Genomic DNA, 19,137 nt, shown 5'->3' with positions numbered 1-19,137 from the left:
AAATAACAGGAAGAATTAGAAATGCTAGTGAATAAACACAACTATGACATAATTGGCATCACAGAGACTTGGTGGGATAATACAAATGACTGGACTATTGGGATAGAAGGGTACAGCTTGCTCAGGAAGGACAGGCAGGGAAATAAGGGAGGAGATGTTGCCTTACACCCTTGGACTGAGGTTGAGATGGCAATTGGAGATAGACTTGTGGAAAGTCTCTGGGTAAGGATAAAAGGTGTATAAAACAAAGGTGATGTCATGGTAGGGGTCTACTACAGACCACCTACCCAGGAAGAAGAGGTGGATGAGGCTTTTTGAAACAACTAACAAAATCATCCAAAGCACAGGACCTGGTGGTGATGGGGGACTTCAACTACCCAGACATCTGTTGGGAAAATAACACAGCAGGGCACCAATTATCCAACAAGTTCTTGGAATGTATTGGAGACAACTTTTTTGTTTCTGAAGGTGGAGAAAGCTACTAGGGGAGAGGCTGTTCTAGATTTGAATTTGACACATGGGGAGGACATGGCTGAAAATCTGAAAGTGGAAGGCAGCTTGGATGAAAGTGATCATGAAATGATAGAGTTCATAATTCTAAGGAATGGTAGGAGGGAAAACAGCCCTGTAAAGATAATGGATTTCAAGAAGGCAGACTTTAGTAACTCAGGGAGTTGGTAGATGAGATCCCATGGGAAGCTAGTCTAAGGGGAAAAACAGTTCAAGAGAGTTGGCAGTTTTTCAAAGAGATATTAGCAATGGCACAAGAGCAAACTATCCCACTGCGTAGGAAAAATAGGAAGTCTGGCAAGAGACCACGCTGGCTTATCCTTTAATGATCTGAAACTCAAAAAAGAGTCCTATAAAAAGTGGAACCTAGGTCAAATTACAAAGGATAAATATAAACAAATAACACACGTATGCAGGATCAAAAATAGAAAAGCCAAGGCACAAACCAAGATTTAACTAGCTAGAGACATAAAGGGTAACAAGAACACATTCTACAAATACACTAGAAGCAAGAGGAAGACCAAAGACAGGGTAGGCCGGTTACTCAGAAAGGGAGGTGGGGGGGAAGCAATAACAGAAAATGCGGAAATGGCAGAAGTGCTGAATGACTTTTTTGTTTCAGTTTTCTCTAAAAAAGTTTAATAGAGATTGAACATCTAACACAGTGAAAGTGAGGTAGGATCAGAGGCTAAAATAGGGAAAGAACAAGTTAAAAATTACTCAGACAAGTTAGATGTCTTCAAGTCACCAGGGCCTGATGAAATATGTCCTAGAATACTCAAGGAGCTGACTGAGGAGATATCTGAGCCATTAGCGATTATCTTCAAAAAGTCATGGAAGACAGGAGAGATTCCAGAGGAATGGAAAAGGGCAACTATAGCGCCCATCTATAAAAAGGAGAATAAGAACAACCCGGGGAATAGACCAGTCAGCTTAACTTCAGTACCCAGAAAGATAATGGAGCAAATAATTAAGCAATGAATTTGCAAACACCTGGAAGATAATAAGGTGATAAGTAACAGCATGGCTTTCTCGAGAATGAATCGTGTCAAACCAATCTGATAGCTTTCTTTGACAGGGTAACAAGCCTTGTAGATGGGGGGAAGCAGTAGATGTGATCTATCTTGACTTTAGTAAGGCTTTTGATATTGTCTCGCATGACCTTCTCATAAACAAACTAGGGAAATACAACCTAGATGGAGCTACTATAAGGTGGGTGCAAAACTGGTTGGAAAACCGTTCCCAGACAGTAGTTATCAGTGGTTCAGTCAAGCTGGAAGGGCATATGAAGTGGGGTCCCGCAGCGATCAGTTCTGGATCTGGTTCTGTTCAATAACTTCATCAATGATTTAGATAATGGTATAGAGCAGTGGTTCTCAAAGCCGGTCCACCGCTTGTTCAGGGAAAGCCCCTGGCGGGCCGGACCGGTTTGTTTACCTGCCCCGTCCGCAAGTTCGGCCAATCGCGGCTCCCACTGGCCACGGTTCACCGCTCCAGGCCCATGGGGACTGCGGGAAGGGCGGCTAGCACGTCTCTTGGCCTGCGCCACTTCCTGCAGCCCCCATTGGCCTGGAGCGGCGAACTGTGGCCAGTGGGAGCCGCGATGGGCCGAACCTGCGGACGCGGCAGGTAAACAAACCAGTCCGGCCCGCCAGGGGCTTTCCCTGAACAAGCGGCGGACTGGCTTTGAGAACCACTGGTATAGAGAATACACTTCTAAAGTTCGCAGACGAGTTGTTGCAAGTGCTTTGGAAGATAGGATTAAAATTCAAAATGATCTGGACGAACTATAGAAATGATCTGAATTAAATAGGGTGAAATTCATTAAGGACAAATGCAAAGTAGTCCACTTAGGAAAGAACTATCAGTTGCACACAGACAAAATGGGAAATGACTTCCTACGATGGAGTATTGAGGAAAGGGAGCTGGGGGTCATAGTGGATCACAAGCTAAATATGAGTCAGCAGTCAACACTTGCAAAAAAAGCAAACGTCATTCTGGGACGCATTAGCAGGAGTTTTGTAAGCAAGACGCAAGAAGTAAATCTTCTTCTGCGTAGGCCTCAACTGGAGTATTGTGTCCTGTTCCGGGCACCTCATTTCAGGAAAGATGTGGACAAAGTAGAGAAAGTCTAGAGAACAGAAACAAAAATGATTAAAGGTCTAGAAAACATGACCTATGAGGGAAGATCGAAAAATTGGGTTTGTTTAGTCAGGAGAAAAGAAGACCGAGAGGGGACATGATAACAGTTTTCAAGTACATAAAAGGTTTTTACAAGGAGGAGGAAGATAAATTTTTCTTGTTAACATCCAAGGATAGGACAAGAAGCAATGGGCTTAAATAGCAGCAAGGGCAGTTTAGGCTGGACATTGGGAAAAACTTCCTAACTGTCAGGATAGTTAAGCACTGGAATAAATTGCCCAAGGAGGTTATGGAATCTCCATCATCCGGGATTTGTAAGAGCAGGTTAGACAAACACCTGTCAGGGATGGTCTAGATAATACTTAGTCCCGCCATGAGTGCAGGGGACTGGACTAGAAGACCTCTCGAGGTACCTTTCAGTCCTACAATAAAATTCTATGATCTGCTGTGGGAAGTAACTCACTACACCCCCTTAATACCATCCTCATGGATGGACCCATTACTTTGCTAAGCCTCTACCCTCCTTGTCCTTTTGCTCCTGCAGGGATGGAAGTCAGAAGCAATCCGCAAGCTCCCTGAAATTGTGGCCAGCCCTTACCTGCCACACATGGTGTGTGTGCAGGAAATTGTCTTTGTGTTCCTTCCAATGCAGTCATGTGAGGATAGGGCACAATCCAGCCTATAAGCAGTGGTGACGGGGAGGGAAGAGGGATGGCTAACATTCTGCTCACAGGCTATAGACTGTTTTTACAGTTTGCTCCCTCAGACCTTCCGAAATATTTGTCAAAGAAATTCAAAAGATCAGTGAGTACTGTGGACTATCTTTCTGCAAAATTGGGCTTTAAAAACAATCCTATTTGTGAGTTACAAGAGCATCTAAGAAATTCGTGTGAATTTGCTTTTCAAAATCTTTTTTATTAAAAAAGAAATGTGTAAATCCAGACTGAGTTTGCTCTTGGGTTCAAATGGGTTATGTTAATTTCAGACCAGAATTAATTTCTGTTGACAAGCTGTACGCCTCTAAACACAGGTTCATAATTGAAACACAAATCAAATCTTAGCTACAACAGCAAAATTATAGGTATCTGTTGACAGGTAACATTTTGGAACAAGATGTAGCTCCTAGCGCAAAGTTTGCATCCTAAAAATGTTCCTGTGACTCCGTGCCTCAGTGGAATAGTTTATTAAGGGAAAACCATCAAGATCAATTTTAAATTGTAGCCCCAGTTCTGAAAAGGCATGTTTGTGGGGAGAGTCTTATGCCCTCAGAGACCAAATAAAATTGCAGGATCAGAGCCTTGCATGGCTAAATGAGTATTTTCTTAGGAAGGAAGGATGGCCTAGTGCAGTGTTTCTCAGCTGGTGGGTTATGATCCCAAAGGTGTCACATAAGGCAATCGGGGGTTGTGAGATGTTGAGGATATAGAAAATTTTATTAAATCTAAAACAAAGGAAATCTCGCTGCGCCACTCACACATCTCTTCCTTCAAGGTCAAGCATGATCTGGATAATCACCATTATCACTGCTACCTGAAAACGTTACACTTCAAATGAGGACGTCACCAACCTGAAAAAGTGATTAGGGCTCTGGGCTGGGACAAGACCTGGGTTCAGTTCTTTGCTCTGACACAGACCAGTCGTGTGACCTGGGGCAAGACACTTATCTAGCCTGTCTCAGTTCCCCATCTGTAAAATGGGAACACTACCTTCCTACCTCACAAAGGTGTTGTGAGGGAAAAATCTATCAATGACTGTGAGGTGCTCAAATTGTGAGCAGAGCGGTGTGACAGACAGAATCTATGGTCAGACTCCCAAAACAGAACAGTAAGATCAATCATATCATATATACTTGTGTCTATGTCAACTTTTTCAGCCAAAAAGGGAGTTGGGTGGTCAGTTTACAGACGAGTCAGTCCTGCCTGAGGTGCCCAGAATGGAAAAGAGAACATCTTTTAAGCACTTCTGAAGAATGAGAACAGCAGTGCTGGTAAGAGATAGGAGCGCATCTTCACCTCATGAGGGTTGGGCTGACCAGGTGGGACCTATGTTTCCCCAACTTTGGCTCTCTGGTAATGGATATACCTGTGTAAAAGCGGCTAGAGCATGTACATGCATATCAGGTGACATGAGTCTACTATACATCAGTACATCTAAAACATCAAACACTGTCTTGGGATCTATGAACTGGCTTGAGAAGTATATCTGGAGTGTAAAGGGTGGAGACGCAGGAGGCTTTTGGCTCTCAGCCCCAACATTAATACAGAAGTTAAGAAACAATTTGAACAGGATTTCACATGGTGAAGTTGCCTTAGAGAGAAGGGCAAGGAAACTCAGTAAGAACATATAGGACTTACTTACACTAACGTTTAGTTCGCAAAAAGCTGGGGTGCCAATCTACCATGCACTAAGTGTCTGTGTGGACCCTACTGCTTCACACTGACAGTGCAGTCAGTCCCTAGAGCACTTTGATCCATTTCAATTACTAAGCAGGATAGATCAAACCACCCTACGGAACTTTTAGTGCGCAGCAGTGGGGTCCATGCAGACATTTGGTGCACGGCAAGCTAGTGTGGGGTAGATTTACACCCCAGCTTCGTGTTCGTGTGTAGACAGTACGTATTCTGAGGAAGGGCTCAGCGAAGGGGACTTACCTACAGGCTTCAAATGCCAGCCCACTGCCAAGGCCAGAGCTGCACTCTGAGTCAGACCCGCTTTCCGTATGTTTCCCAAAGCCGTTGGTCACTCCTGCTGAGAAGACACAAAAGAATCAGCCTAAAGGCCTGGTTTGCCTCTCCAGGACCCAAGGATGCTTGAAGGGGGAGCCCCAGAGACATCACAACCTGCTCAGGAGCTGTCACCCTAATGCTCTAGACCCTGCTCTAGACCCTGTGTATCATACCGATAGCCAGATATTCCCACCACTCTTTTTTTTTAAAATATCTTATTTAACAGTAAAGTGAATGCTAAACTCAGTTCCCCAGACCCAGCAACAGCCAACAGGTATCTAGTAAAATGGCATTTCTCCTTAACTATTTGGAACAATGGTTTAGCTTCAAACAAGGGGTCGTGGTCACCGTACTCACTGGTACATTTCTCCGATCAGTTTCTAACTGTTGATGAGAGAGCACTTCTTGCCCACCTTCCCTCTCCCCAGCACCTGCTGGTCTGTAACTCACTGGGATTACTGGAGGCAAGGCCTCTTGTCTGGACAAACAAACACCTGTTCTGGATAAATGAAGCGCTTTATTTACTGTCCACTAGACAGGCTGAAGAATGACACACGCAAATCCTGGGAGCACTGATTGACTGCTGAGTCTGACCCAAGGCTAAAAGTGAAAATAGAGCCTCTCGCCGCTGTTCCCTTGTAAAGCAGCAGTACCCCCACATTTCATACAAAGGAGTCCCCTACAGAAGACCAGCATGGGGTACAACTAGCAAAGCAGAATCAGAGGAGAACCAAGGCAAACAAATCATCTGCTTCTTCTGGGGCTGTCTGAAAAGAAAATGAGCAAGAGTCCAGTTTTAGCGTCAGGCTGTCACATGTGCCAATTAGTCAGTGCACCCAGGATTTTCAAGCTCAGATCAACAGCTTGCCCGTCAGTCTCAAGGTGCTTTACAAAGGTGATTGAGCATTATTACCCCACTTTAAGGATGAGGAAACGAAGGCACAGAGAGGCAAAGTAGTTTGCTCACTTTCACACAGAAAGTCAGTGGCAGAGCTGGGAACTGAACCCCAGAATCCTGACTCCCAGTCTGGTGTCATATCTGCTGGAACACTGATGGTAACTCATTCTGGCTACAACTAACAACCACAAGGATAATTGTGTTTTTTGTTTGCTAGAAAACCAAATCTGAGATTTAGAAAATGTCACCTTCGATAAAACCTTCTACCTTGGATTTCTGGATTTCCAGTGCATAGTTCACTTGAATAAGCTAGAGAGTAAGGAAGCAAATTCTCCACAGGTAGACGAAATCTCCCTCTACCATCTTTCTCTCAGGCCATTTCAAATGTCACTTTAACAATGAAATGGAATTTTTAAACTTATTCCTCTGAACTCTAATATCCGAAGTTGGAAACACTCCCTAAGCTGCCCGGTTTTTCATTCTATACAATTACAGAATTTATCAACTCTACAAAACACAACCCGCATTGCAGGGATGTGGTGTTCTCTGATAAATAAATACAAATGTAGGATCATCTTTCAGCTTACAGATGAAACCATACGTTTCAGAGTGGTAGCTGTGTTAGTCTGTATCAGCAAAAAGAACGAGGAGTCCTTGTGGCACCTTAGAGACTAACACATTTATTTGAGCATAAGCTTTCGTGGGCTAAAACCCACTTCATCGGATGCACGCAGTGGAAAATACAGTAGGAAGATATATATACACACAGAGAACATGAAAAAATGGGTGTTGCCATACCAACTATAACGAGAGTAATCAGGTAAGGTGAGCTATTATCAGCAGGAGAAAAAAAACCTTTTGTAGTGATAATCAGGATGGCCCATTTCCAACAGAAGGTGTGAGTAACAGTAGGGGGGAAAAATAAGCATGGGGAAATAGTTTTACTTTGTGTAATGACCGATCCCTTCCCAGTCTTTATTCAAGCCTAATTTAATGGTGACACAAGGAGACACAAACTCCAAAGAACAGACAGGGACACACCTACAGTGAATGGCCAGTGAGGGCTTACAGTTCCCCTCCGAGGCTGAGCACCATCATAAGAGATGCATTCCATGGATACCAGAAGCAAAATTCAGTACTGGTGTTAGCAGGTGCAACTCCATAGACTTCACCTGGACTGCATCTGGCTTTAGGTACCAGGTCACACAAGTTTCCAATCAGGCTGTCAGAATTCTAACAGGAATAAACGGGACACTTCAGAGATGATCACCCATATGCCTGTGTCAATGTCACTACAATCTCTGAGCCACAAGAAACACATTTTCCGGGAGACATCTGGTTCTAGTAACACAGGTCATGCTGACCTATACGCTTCAGCAGTAATGCAAACCCTGTATGCTACTCACACTCCCAACATTAAGATAAATCAGCCAGTTTTGAAGTTGGGGAAGGGACTGGATCTAAAAAGCAACATTTCAGCTCCTAGGAAAAAGAAGTAAATGCCCGTTCAGCAGTGAACGTTCTGATATCCTACCTCACTTTTTCTTCTTTCTTAATTTCATCCTCTTACTCTTAGCTAAACCTTAACCCACCTTGGACAGCCTTAAATCATTCTTCTCTGTCCTTTAAGTATCTGTAGATGGTTCTCATGTGTGCCCCAACAAGGAGTCACTGCTTAGACAAACTGTACTCAACTCATTTTTTTTAATCTTTCCTGATAAGTCAATTCCACCATTCTGATTACTTTTCTCTAAACTCGCTCCAATTTGTTAACGTCTTTCTGGCTGTGAGATGTCCTTGAATGATTGCAATATTCCAGGTGTGAGCTCACTAAAGTCTTACAAACAGAGGTTACTCTTATCTCTCTGCCCTGTGATGCTTCTGAATATGCAGCCCAAAATCACATTGACTTTATTTGCCGTCTGATCTCTTTCCAGGTTTCCTCCTGTCGGTCATTATTTCTGCTTTGAATTGTTTTCACTCAGGTGTTCCCGCACACTTGGCAGCATCCTAAATTTGATCTAATTTAGTATTTCCTACCCACATTTTGAACCTCTAAAAGGGCCCTTCGTATTTTTCTCTTCTTGCCAGTTTTTGTCAGTTGGGACCATCTGTAAATTTAATTAAAATGAAGAGTAACGTAATAATGTCTCATCCAATGCCAGATACCATGCCATGGAGAGCAGAGGCCCCTAAACCAATAGGGCCCCCTAGCCCATCATGTTCCCCCAGTAGGCACCTTGCAGAGATGCCAGGGCCTAAACAAGTCATCGCTGTGGTAGGGAACTCTCTACCCTAGGGGGTCCGTCCATGTTCGGCTTTTAAGGCAGAGGGCAGTGCAGGAAAACATGCAATCCTAAGCCACTACTGGGGACTTCACTCTCCAGGAGTGTCAACCCGACACTTCTAAGAAGCACTGTGCTCAAAAGTAAACAAATCACCTGCTGCGATATTAGTGCCAGGCTCATTGGGAGGTGCAAGAAGAGATGCAGCCTTTGTTGAGTAAAGGGGACGCTCGCACGCTTGCAAGCCACTCTGTCATGTTATTACCCCACCACCACTTCTCGGCTGCCTGCCGGAGTGCAATTCCTCTGGGTAGAGTCCTACCTAATCAGAGTTTTCCCCTATTTATTTAGCACTGGAGTCCTACGATGCCCACCAACCAGTTCAACAACCCCTTTGCAAGTGACTAAAGGAAGCAGTTGACCCGATGGAAGTTTGGAGACCATCTTTACAAAGGCAGCTGTGCCAGCTGGCCAAGAGAGTGGTGACCAGGCAGCCCTGCCCAGTCTAGCTCCAGACACCAGAGGAAGAAAAGCCCAGAGGAGTCACCTGTCTCTCCTGACTGCCTGGGGGATTTCTCGCCATCACTCGCGCTGCAGCTCCCACTCCGCAGCCGTTTCCGGGCTTGTCGTTCGCCCTCCGCGCTGGAGGGGGAAAGCTGTCCGCTCTGGCTGTGATCCTCTCCGTTCTCCAGGGGGCAGTCCAGGCCCCTCTGCAGCTTCACCCCATTCTTAGCTTTTTTAAAAAGGACAGACGTACGCCTGCCCACACCACTGAACGGGGGGCTGGCAGGAGCGTCCATGGCCTGAAGGGCCAGTCCGTTCAGCCCATTGTCACTGAGCAAGCGCTGGAAAGCATGGCTCTCCCTCTGTAGTGCCTTCTTATCGAAGAGCTCGCCCTCCGATTTCATCCGCTTCTGCAGTCTGTTCAAGGACTTGCTTTCACTGATGGGTTTGAGCGTTGGAGGGTCCTGCAGAGAGTCCAGCTCAGACAGGGATGGTGCGGGTCCCGTGGGCTCCAGGGTGGGGGGATGTGGGGGCTTGGTGTCATCTGCTAAAGAAAGAAAGAAAGAACCTGCTTGAACATTTTAGAAAGTGTTATTCCCAAAAATACTGATAGCAACTCTACCCCTTTCCTATGGCAGCAGGAAAGCCGTGGGCTCAAGTGATAACAGACGCCTGTCAATTCTCCCTTACGGAAGGCACCCCGATAAAGATACAGGTCAGAAGTAGAGTGCCCCCAGATGGAGAGCAAGTCCATCTTCTTCCACACTAGATCCAGCTGCCATGTCAGTTTCATGCCTCATATCTCTACGGCCACCGTCTGGGTATTTTATTTCCAACGTATGAAAGAATAATCTCAGACAGTAAGACACAGCAAAGCAGAGGAGTGACAGATGTGAGACATTGGAAGTGTAGAAACTTCTAAAGACTATTATTTAGAGATATGCCAGACACTGTAGGCACAGGGATTATTCATAAACTTGTGCCTCTATAAATGTTATATGTATTTTTGTGAGCAAGGGATTGTATTTAAGCTCCATGAGGGGGAGGGTTATCAAGCTTCCTCCAGGGACTACGAACAGAGGGAGGTAATTACTGCAAATCCAGTAACAAGTAACTCCAGAGAAGTACCACCCCAGGGAGGAATTGCATAGACTGCTTCAGGCCAGGTTCGAGAGGCCAGCAGACAAAAAAAAGGGCTTTTGGTATAAAGGAGGAGACTGAACTGAGCCAGAGCGCCTCATTTTGAACCTCGAACTGACATGAAACTGTAACCAAGAGGGTAAAACTCCGCTGGAAAGGTATGAAGGACTTTGGGAACCTACCAAGGCTCCATCTGGAAGACGGGCTACACCTGGTAAGCATAACATGAGTGTAGACTGTATTGTTTTATGATCTGTTTTCTCTCAATTGCTTTTGTCTTAAAATAAAGGTACTATGCTTTGTGAAAGCGAGCTAGTCAATGGTAACGCTGTCAGAGTCCCTGGGAGAGCACAAACCACAGGTGTTGAACTACAGTCAGACCTGCTGGGATAGCCATAAAGAATAACAGGGGGATTGCAAGCCTAAATCCCCAGCCCGGAGAGAGAGGGACCGGGGTCCCCACCCATACAGAAATGATGGCTGGAGATCTGAGACCTAAAGGAACATCCCTTGAGCAGACCATGGGAGGGGGCAGAGGTGCAGTGAAACCCAACCTGTGACATACTCCTCCAACCTTTCCTTTCATACTCTTCCAACCTTTCCTGAAAGGCTCATAACCCCATTCCCAATTCCAATCCCTCAAAAGATACAATCCCAGCAGCCGAAATCCATGGCCTATGCCAACTGATAAAGTGCCATGAAATATCAGGAAGGTTTCTGATGCCCTACATCCCTTGGACAGCCTGCTCCAGATTGTTTTCAAAATTCATTATATGTGGCCCATACCTCTTTCTAATACAATAAACGCACTTTCCCAGCACACAGATGAATGATACAATCATCTAGTCAGTCCTCTGCAATCCCCAACAGGTCTCCCTTCCTGCCCAGGCTACAGTGCTCTCCTTTTCCCTTGGAGACCGGCTGAAACCTCTCACCTTTCTCCCCGTCATCGTCCTGGTCTCCCCTTAGCGTTTTGTCCAGACCCTCCTCCCGCGAGGCAGGCTCTCCATTTGGCATGGTCTTGTTCTGTTGCTGGGCCAGCTTTTGCCGGATGGAGTTGATCTCACGTCTCAAGAGCCGGATGCGTCGGGTCCGGGCGCCGCTGGATCGCATGGTGCTCACCATGTCCAGCTTCTCCAGCAACTCCTTCAATTGCGCCTCCAGGGAAAGGTGAGCCCGATTCTCGGGGAGGAGAATATTGTCCACTGCACCAAGAAGAGAAGCAATATTAAGAAGTGATTGCTGACATCTCGTGTACTCGAAGAGTGAAAGAAAGGTGCTCTGTTCCTTGGAGGAGGAAATTCCACTGTACCCAAACCAAACATTGCAAGTCCACAGCCATGCACCTAGCTATAAGGATAATTAAACACTGGAACAGGCTTCCAAGGCAGGTTGTGGAATACCTGTCATTAGAGGTTTTTAAGCACTGGTTAGACAAACACCTGTCAGGGCTGGTCTAGGCCCTATATTTCTATGATCCTATGATTCTTCTTCTCAATGCTATTTGCAAACACTATGCCACTGGTAGAGGACTGAAGAATTCTCAGGGTCAGATTCCAAGAGGGATGCATCCTTTAGGAAGCAGATTACAGACAGAGAGAGAGCTCCATGGGAGGGATGGGAAGCAGTAGTCTGAACTAAGTTCAGCAAAGCTATTTCGTACTGCATGGGGTTGGGAACAAATGCTACAGAGATGCAGATTCGTCCCATGGTGGTTTCTACAACTGAAGCAATCAGAAGTTCAGGGCGTGCCAGGAATAAAGGTCTCTGTGACAAGACTCTTGCTATGGTGTTTTCTGTATTCTGGGTCACAATATCACCATACCTATGCTGTCCCCTTGACAAAGAATTCCTCCCATCCCCCTACCTCAACTCCTTCAGAACATGCCAATTCTTTGGCTACCCAGGTTGACTTTGTTGAGAGAAGGCATGTGGTCATTATGTCCAGTGCAAGGAGAAGGGTGAAATGAGGTTAGACTGGGCTGTCTGCAGTTGGGACTCAAAATAATCATAGAAATTAGAAGTGGAAGACACCCTCCCATTCCAGCTGCTGGCCAGTGCAGGATTGTCCCTACAATAAACTGCCCTACAACTGATGTCTCTGTGAGATGCACTGGAATACCTTTCCCATACATTTTAAATTCCAGTAAACCAGCCTCCCAACCTCGGTAGAGAGAGGGGAATGGTGGGCCAATTATATAAAGTACAAGACAGCCTAAACCTGTGTGAATTCATCTTTTCAAGGCTCTTGAAAAATACCCAATTTACAGTATAGCCATGGCACAGGGATTCCACAGCAAATAGTGAGCCCGTGGTCTTGTGGTCTGGGACTAAAGGGAGCTGGGTTCAGTACCTGGCTCTACCACAAACTTCCTGTGTGACCTTGGGCAAATCACTTAATCTTTCCATGCCTCAGCTTCCCATCTGTAAAATGGGGATTAAAAACATTTCCCTGACTCACAGGGAGTGTTGTGAGGATAAATTTATGATTGTTAGATGCATACAGCCGGATTTGCAAAAGAGACCAAGGCCACATTTCCAAGAGCCCGGCCCCCCCGCAAATCAGGGCCAGCTTTTCCAAAGTGCTCAACAACCAGCAGCCCCCGTTGCAGCATTGCAGACTTTCAAAAGAGCTCAGCCCACTATGGGGCTCTTTTGAGAAGCTGGCCACTTATTTAAGTCCCTAGAGAGGAGCTAAGATTGTTCGAAAACCTGTCCCTGGAAGTGGGTGTTAAGCTCATCTGAAATCTGGCCCTTAGAGCCTACAATAATGGGAGCCATATAAGTGCCTATACAGGTAGATGGATTGCCCAAATCTTACACCTCAAATGGTGGATACAGTTATAGCCCCAGCAAAGTAGCATGGTCAGAATGATGGCTGGTCCTACACACAGAATCTAGGAGTTTGGCTTTTACTGGACTGTTTGCCAATCCTAAAACTAAACAGCTCAGGGGAACTCACCATCCTCCCAAGAAAAGCGATAAAAGTCTTCCGTTTTGGGTGACTCGGGCAGGTGAATCCCCACATCAGTGTCAAAGCCAATGTTTTCAGCCTGCCGTCGCGCATGGCGTAATATCGCTCCTCCAAGGTCTCTCAGCCGGACAGCTGCTCGGTGGAAAATCGTGTCTTTAGCATTATACCTCATGCAGTTGGTAACTATAAGGTTAAAGTCTTCCTCAAACTCATCCAAGGTTCGGTACAGGTGGGACTCCAGCTTCCGCCTCATGGTGGAAAAATCCATTGGATTGGAAATGAATTCCAGGTAATCTGGAACCTAAACATATAAAACCTGTACAATTACAAAAACCATTTACTAGCCAACCAGAGCGCATCCATCATAAGCACTCTTAATGTCCTTTCCACCTGCAGAAGGGGTAGTGTCACCAATGCACATATACTCCACCCAGTTGAGCTAGACATGCCCCGGCTCTGCAGAATGAAATTACTTGACTGAGATGCTGAAGTAAGCTTCCTGAAAACAATGCCTAGGATACCCCGTGTGAGCCTCCTTTAGAAATTCCTTAGCTCATGCTAACTGAGGACAAAGACGGTCTGAGCTCTCTCAAAATAATGCCCTGCCCCTGCCAACTATGACACCATGTGAGCTTCCTCCCATCTTCAAAGCAGTGCCCTCAGCTTATAGGAAAGATACTTGCCTCATTCAGGTTAACAGGCTCTGCAAAAATCTGGGCCGGATCCTTCTCCTGCAGCAGGTCCAAAGTTGTGCGAAGCAGCACATTGAAAGGAGTAAGCTGTAACTCCATAGCAGCTTGTTGAACTTTGACCTGGGAATGGTGGAAAGGAATCACATGCAGTAATCAAAAATGGAAAATGCAAGTGGCATTTCCCTTACTTCCGTTAAATTAAATTAAACCCGTTCCATTCACTGACGGCAACCTCAGATCTTTTTAAACTCGTTTCTGAAGCATGTTTGATCAAGCGCTTGTTTCTTCCGTTTGTAATGTAGAAATTAACAAAAATACCGTGCAGTATACTGAGTCATATAGTGAAAGAAGTTGCCTTCTTACTGTCTTAACAAAAATAATTACAGACCAAGTTTAATATCTGATAAATCCTCTACCAGGGAACTAAACCTTGTAAACTGGGGCACTCCTAGTTAGTCTATCTCATAACACTAGAACAAGGTGAAACTCAACGAAATTAAAAGGCAACACATGTAAAAGTGATAACAGGGAACACCTTTTAATGCCCCACAAAGTAACCCATGGAATTCCCAGCCTCAAAATATAAGATCAATTAACAGGATTAGTTTTTTTAAAAAGGATAAAAGATTTAGGCATTTTTTTATGAACAGCAACATCCACGGTTACATTAGACAAAATAAATCAGTTATAAGGGATATAAACTCTCATGTTTCCGGCCATAAGCCAATCACTAACTAGAAGGATTCTAGAGGTAGGCTATTCAATAGTTGTCCATCAAAAGGCTTCCTGCTCCTTCCTCTGAAGCATCTACTACTGGTTGATTTCAGAGACAGGATAATGGACTAGATGGACAATTGATCTGATCTGATCTGGCTGTGTTTCTACTTCAAGGACGATGGAACTGAACAAAAAAATGTATTCCTTCTTTAATTTCTTAAGGTCTATGATATTACAATCCCTCTGTATGGTATTAAAATCACTAACTCAATGTTTAGGGAAAGGATTTCTACTTATGTGAGGCAAACTTAGCTAGGACTGCCAAGCATGTATATTATATACATCTAAAAGCTGGGCTGAGAAGCAGTTCCAGCTACATATGTTTCTCCATGGTAACTTTTCCTTTCCAAACTATACTGGAATTTCGCTAAGCTGTTTAGGATGTAGTTACCTGTGATACAGACACATCAAGATATCAAAAGCAAAAGGAAACAAACAAAGGAATGATTTTTTACCCTCCCACCCAAAGGATGTCAGCATTCACAGCAGAATAACCCCAATCCTGTAAGTCAGGAACAACATAAATAGGATGAACCAGTGCTGGCACCATCAGGAGATCTCAATCAAAAAATGGATGGAGTCCAGTCAGCTGTCACGAGAAAGGATTCCCAACTGGACCAGCTTGTAAGCAAAGTAAATAATATAGAGACCAGGATGGAGAGTGTGAAAGAAATCTGACCACGCAGGCTGGTATAAGCTTGAAAAACTGCAAGGGCAAAAGAAAACTTTCCAGTTTAGTAAGTGGTCTAAGTTTAAAACTGTCTCTCTCACAAAAAAAAACCCACCTCAAGGTAAGACTTAGGAATCTTTCCCTTACCAAATGGAGAGGAGGAGGATTTAGGATCATTCTTGGTGTGACGGTTACCAAAATACTGGAATACACATTAAAGAAGATCTAGTTTCTGTTGCACAAGCATATGGTCCATGCTCAGGACAGAAATAGCAGGGGTGTTGCACGCCATGATTCAAATGCATAGGTAGTTACATAAAGAAGCTTGCCCAGCACTTAACAGCACAGTGCCTGACTCTGCCCAGTGCTGTCAGTCAGCCTCTCCCTAGCACTGCAAGTCAGCAAGGGTCTGATTTGCAGAGGTATTGAACACCTGTATCTCCCTCAGACCTCAATGGGAGTTGTGGGCGCTCAGCACCTCTCAAGGTCAGTACCTGTGCAAAGAGAAAAAGATTTAAGAAAAGCCGCTGTGTTTCCATTCCTCCTCCAGCTGCAAGTGGAGCGGCGCATGAGGCTGCAGGAAAGGCCCAGGATCTACCTACCTGTTCCCGTTTGAGTTTCTCCCTCTTACGGATCAGCTCAATGAGCAACCGTGCTCTCTCCAAATCATGCCGCAGTTTCTGCCAGTACTTCAGTTCCTCCTTCACTGCACTGGTCTTCTCATCCTGCTCCTTCTGTAAGGGGTAACAGTGGGATGAGATGAAATGCACATACAGACTTCTTGTGTTGTCTACTTTTCCCAAGTGTCTCGGCTCCCATACTCTTCCTCCTGTCTACTTCCATTTCTACTAGACCCCATCCACACTACAAAATCGACTGCGTTTAAGCACTATACTTAAAGAGCAGCCTGATCATGGTAAAACAGGCATTTGGTCTTGTCTGTGTGGACAGGTCTAAACCAGGTTATAACCACATTCCAGAAATATGATCTAGTCCATGTTCACTCGTACTCTCACTCCTTTCATATAAAAGTCATTATTATTTACACTACAACTAAACTTGATGACCCATTGTGCTAGGTGCCGTACATACTCTCTTAAGGTCCTTTTCAAGTAACGACAAGGATATACTGATGTATAAATGACAGGTTTCAGAGTAGCCGCCGTGTTAGTCTGTATTCGCAAAAAGAAAAGGAGTACTTGTGGCACCTTAGAGACTAACCAATTTATTTGAGCATAAGCTTTCGTGAGCTACAGCTCACTTCATCAGATGCATACTGTGGAAAGTGTAGAAGATCTTTTTATACACACAAAGCATGAAAAAATACCTCCTCCCACCCCACTCTCCTGCTGGTAATAGCTTATCTAAAGTGATCACTCTCCTTACAATGTGTATGATAATCAAGTTGGGCCATTTCCAGCACAAATCCAGGTTTTCTCACACACACTCCCCCTCCCCCCCCCACAAACCCACTCTCCTGCTGGTAATAGCTTATCTAAAGTGACCACTCTCCTTACAATGCTCACCTGAGACAACCAATAAAAGACAAACACAAAGGAAGTACGGATGATTTACATCTTTCACCCAGAAGCATTTATTTACAACGACTACTTACTGAAAACTGCTGAATCAACATATTAAGTAAATTTTGCATTCCCCTACCCTAGATTCATTAGTGTAAATTAAATTTTGCACTAGTCAGTCAGAAGTCACCACACAAATCAAATCTGTGATTTCCACTAAATATGGTAAAAATATATGTGCACAATATACACGGTGCTCCACAAAGAAGTTTTACAGCATACAGGAATCATTTGACTTCACTACCTCACCAGCTACCACTGATCTGGAACGCAGCCACTGTTTAACACTGCACATCAGTTCAGAAGAGGAAGCAAAAAAGATTATATCAGATTATTATTTAAATAGGGCCATAAATGTGCATTGGAGGATTTGAAATTGAAGCCGCAGGAGGAATTACCCAAATTGGGATTTGGCCAGGATTCCGGAGCTAACACCTCTTGTCTTGTGAATGGGATCTTTAACAGCCACAATAAGACAGTGCTTGGTTTTATGATTCATCTGAAAGATGGTCCCACCAGCAGCACATCACACACTAGCACAATCCCAGGGCACTGATTCCATTCTGACTCACGAGGAAGAGTGCCACCCACTGAATCACCAACACCATTTGCTGCAGCACAATGGATCTCCCATTCAAGTACTAACCTGGCCTGACTCCTTGAGTGTACCCACGGAAAACAGCATAGTTTAAGAAAGAGCACTCCTTCTCCATTGTAATTCCCTTAAAGAACAGGGTGTTTCTCTAGTTCTACTGCTATTACCCATTCCAAATCCCCAATTCAATACCCAGAACTCATCACCTGACTGCATCTCTGCCCGTGCTCAAAGTTGAATTACTTCCTTCCAGTCTCTCCATCCTGCTCCCCTTTCCAGTTTACCCCAAACTTATTTCCCCATAGCTCTTTTGAAAGTCTGCAATGCTGCAACGGGAGCTGCTGGTTGTTGAGCACTTTGGAAAAGCTGGCCCTGATTTGGGCAGGGCCGGGCACTTGGAAATGTGGCCTTGATCTCTTTTGCAAATCCGGCTGTATGCATCTAACAATCACAAATTTATCCTCACAACACTCCCTGTGAGTCAGCGAAATGTTTTTAATCCTCATTTTACAGATGGGAGGCTGAGGCATGGAAAGATTAAGTGATTTGCCCAAGGTCACACAGGAAGTTTGTGGTAGAGCCGGGTATTGAACCCAGCTCCCTTTAGTCCCAGACCACAAGACCTGTGCCATGGCTATACTGTAAACTGGGTATTTTTAAAGAGCCTTGAAAAGATGAATTCATATTCCTTTTCTCACCCAGGCTGCAAGAGCATGTGGTACTGGAATGAGGGGTGGTACCTGCTCTGCATTTCTTTGGGACTGCAAGTGAGAGTGGAGGCGCCGGATCAGAGGGACACCATTCCTCGCCTGGCGCTTCAGCAGCCAGTAGTTGTGTAGCCGCTGCATAAACTGGTTCTTCCTCTGGAGAGAGAGTCCACTGCAGATTTTATTCAACCTACAGGAAACAAACCAGATCAGCAAGCAGACTACCCCGCACATCAAAACAATCATCAAATTCTGTGGACCACGATGGCACATGTTAAGATCTGCTGCTGCAGTAACAGTGGTGCACAGTTTTGCAATGTTGTGTCAATATGCGTAAGAACTGTACACATAATTCACGCCAGTCTGTGCCGCTCTGGGGTCTTTCAGGTGTGAAGATAGCCATCTCTGCCTTCAGGAATGTATTGTTATTTTAACAGCAGCTCCGCCGGAGGCTCTTACCAAACAATAGTCATAGCAGGGTGAGAAGTATCCAATCACCAATTCAGCTCCAAGGGAGCAGTTAACTTTACTAGGGCTTGTCTACACTGGCAAATTTTGTTGCCAAAAACTGCCTTTTGGCGACAAAACAGCAAGAGTGTACACACTACAATGGGACTTTTGTTGAGAAAAACGCCCCGTTTTGGCGACAAAAAACTTCCACTCCTAGGAGAGACTTTTGTCTTTTCCCCTCCCTTTATTGTCGACAAAGAGCCAGTGAAGACACTGCTGATTGTTTTGTCGACAGAACTGGCAGTATACCACAATGCCTGCCCTGATTGCTCTGCTCAGTGTTTTGATCTCTGCTGCCCTGCAGGCATGCACCCCTCCCCTTTCAAAGCTCCAGGAAATATCTGTGTGCTGCTCCGTTTGGGGAACAAACAAAGAGCAAATCATTGGCATGCACCTGGTCTGCCCGGCACTAGGCACACAGCTG

At 44.9% G+C, this 19,137-nt stretch overlaps 1 protein-coding gene across 1 annotated transcript in view; it reads right to left on the bottom strand.

Annotated features, from left to right (window-relative positions):
- BRPF3 (bromodomain and PHD finger containing 3) overlaps positions 1-19,137 on the bottom strand; it is a 47,967-nt gene that overhangs the window by 13,293 nt on the left and 15,537 nt on the right. The window contains exons 3-9 of the mRNA XM_074935838.1: positions 18,237-18,393; positions 15,921-16,052; positions 13,863-13,991; positions 13,168-13,480; positions 11,141-11,410; positions 9,109-9,609; positions 5,304-5,397 (exon numbers count right to left, since the gene is read on the bottom strand). Coding sequence (XP_074791939.1) covers positions 5,304-5,397; positions 9,109-9,609; positions 11,141-11,410; positions 13,168-13,480; positions 13,863-13,991; positions 15,921-16,052; positions 18,237-18,393 — 1,596 coding nt within the window. The remainder of the gene's footprint in view (positions 1-5,303; positions 5,398-9,108; positions 9,610-11,140; positions 11,411-13,167; positions 13,481-13,862; positions 13,992-15,920; positions 16,053-18,236; positions 18,394-19,137) is intronic.

Source organism: Natator depressus, chromosome 21 (genome assembly GCF_965152275.1).
Source record: "Natator depressus isolate rNatDep1 chromosome 21, rNatDep2.hap1, whole genome shotgun sequence".
Taxonomy (NCBI): Eukaryota; Metazoa; Chordata; order Testudines; family Cheloniidae; genus Natator; species Natator depressus.
Note: the sequence above shows the minus strand (reverse complement) of the source record. Positions and strands in the feature narration are given on the sequence as shown.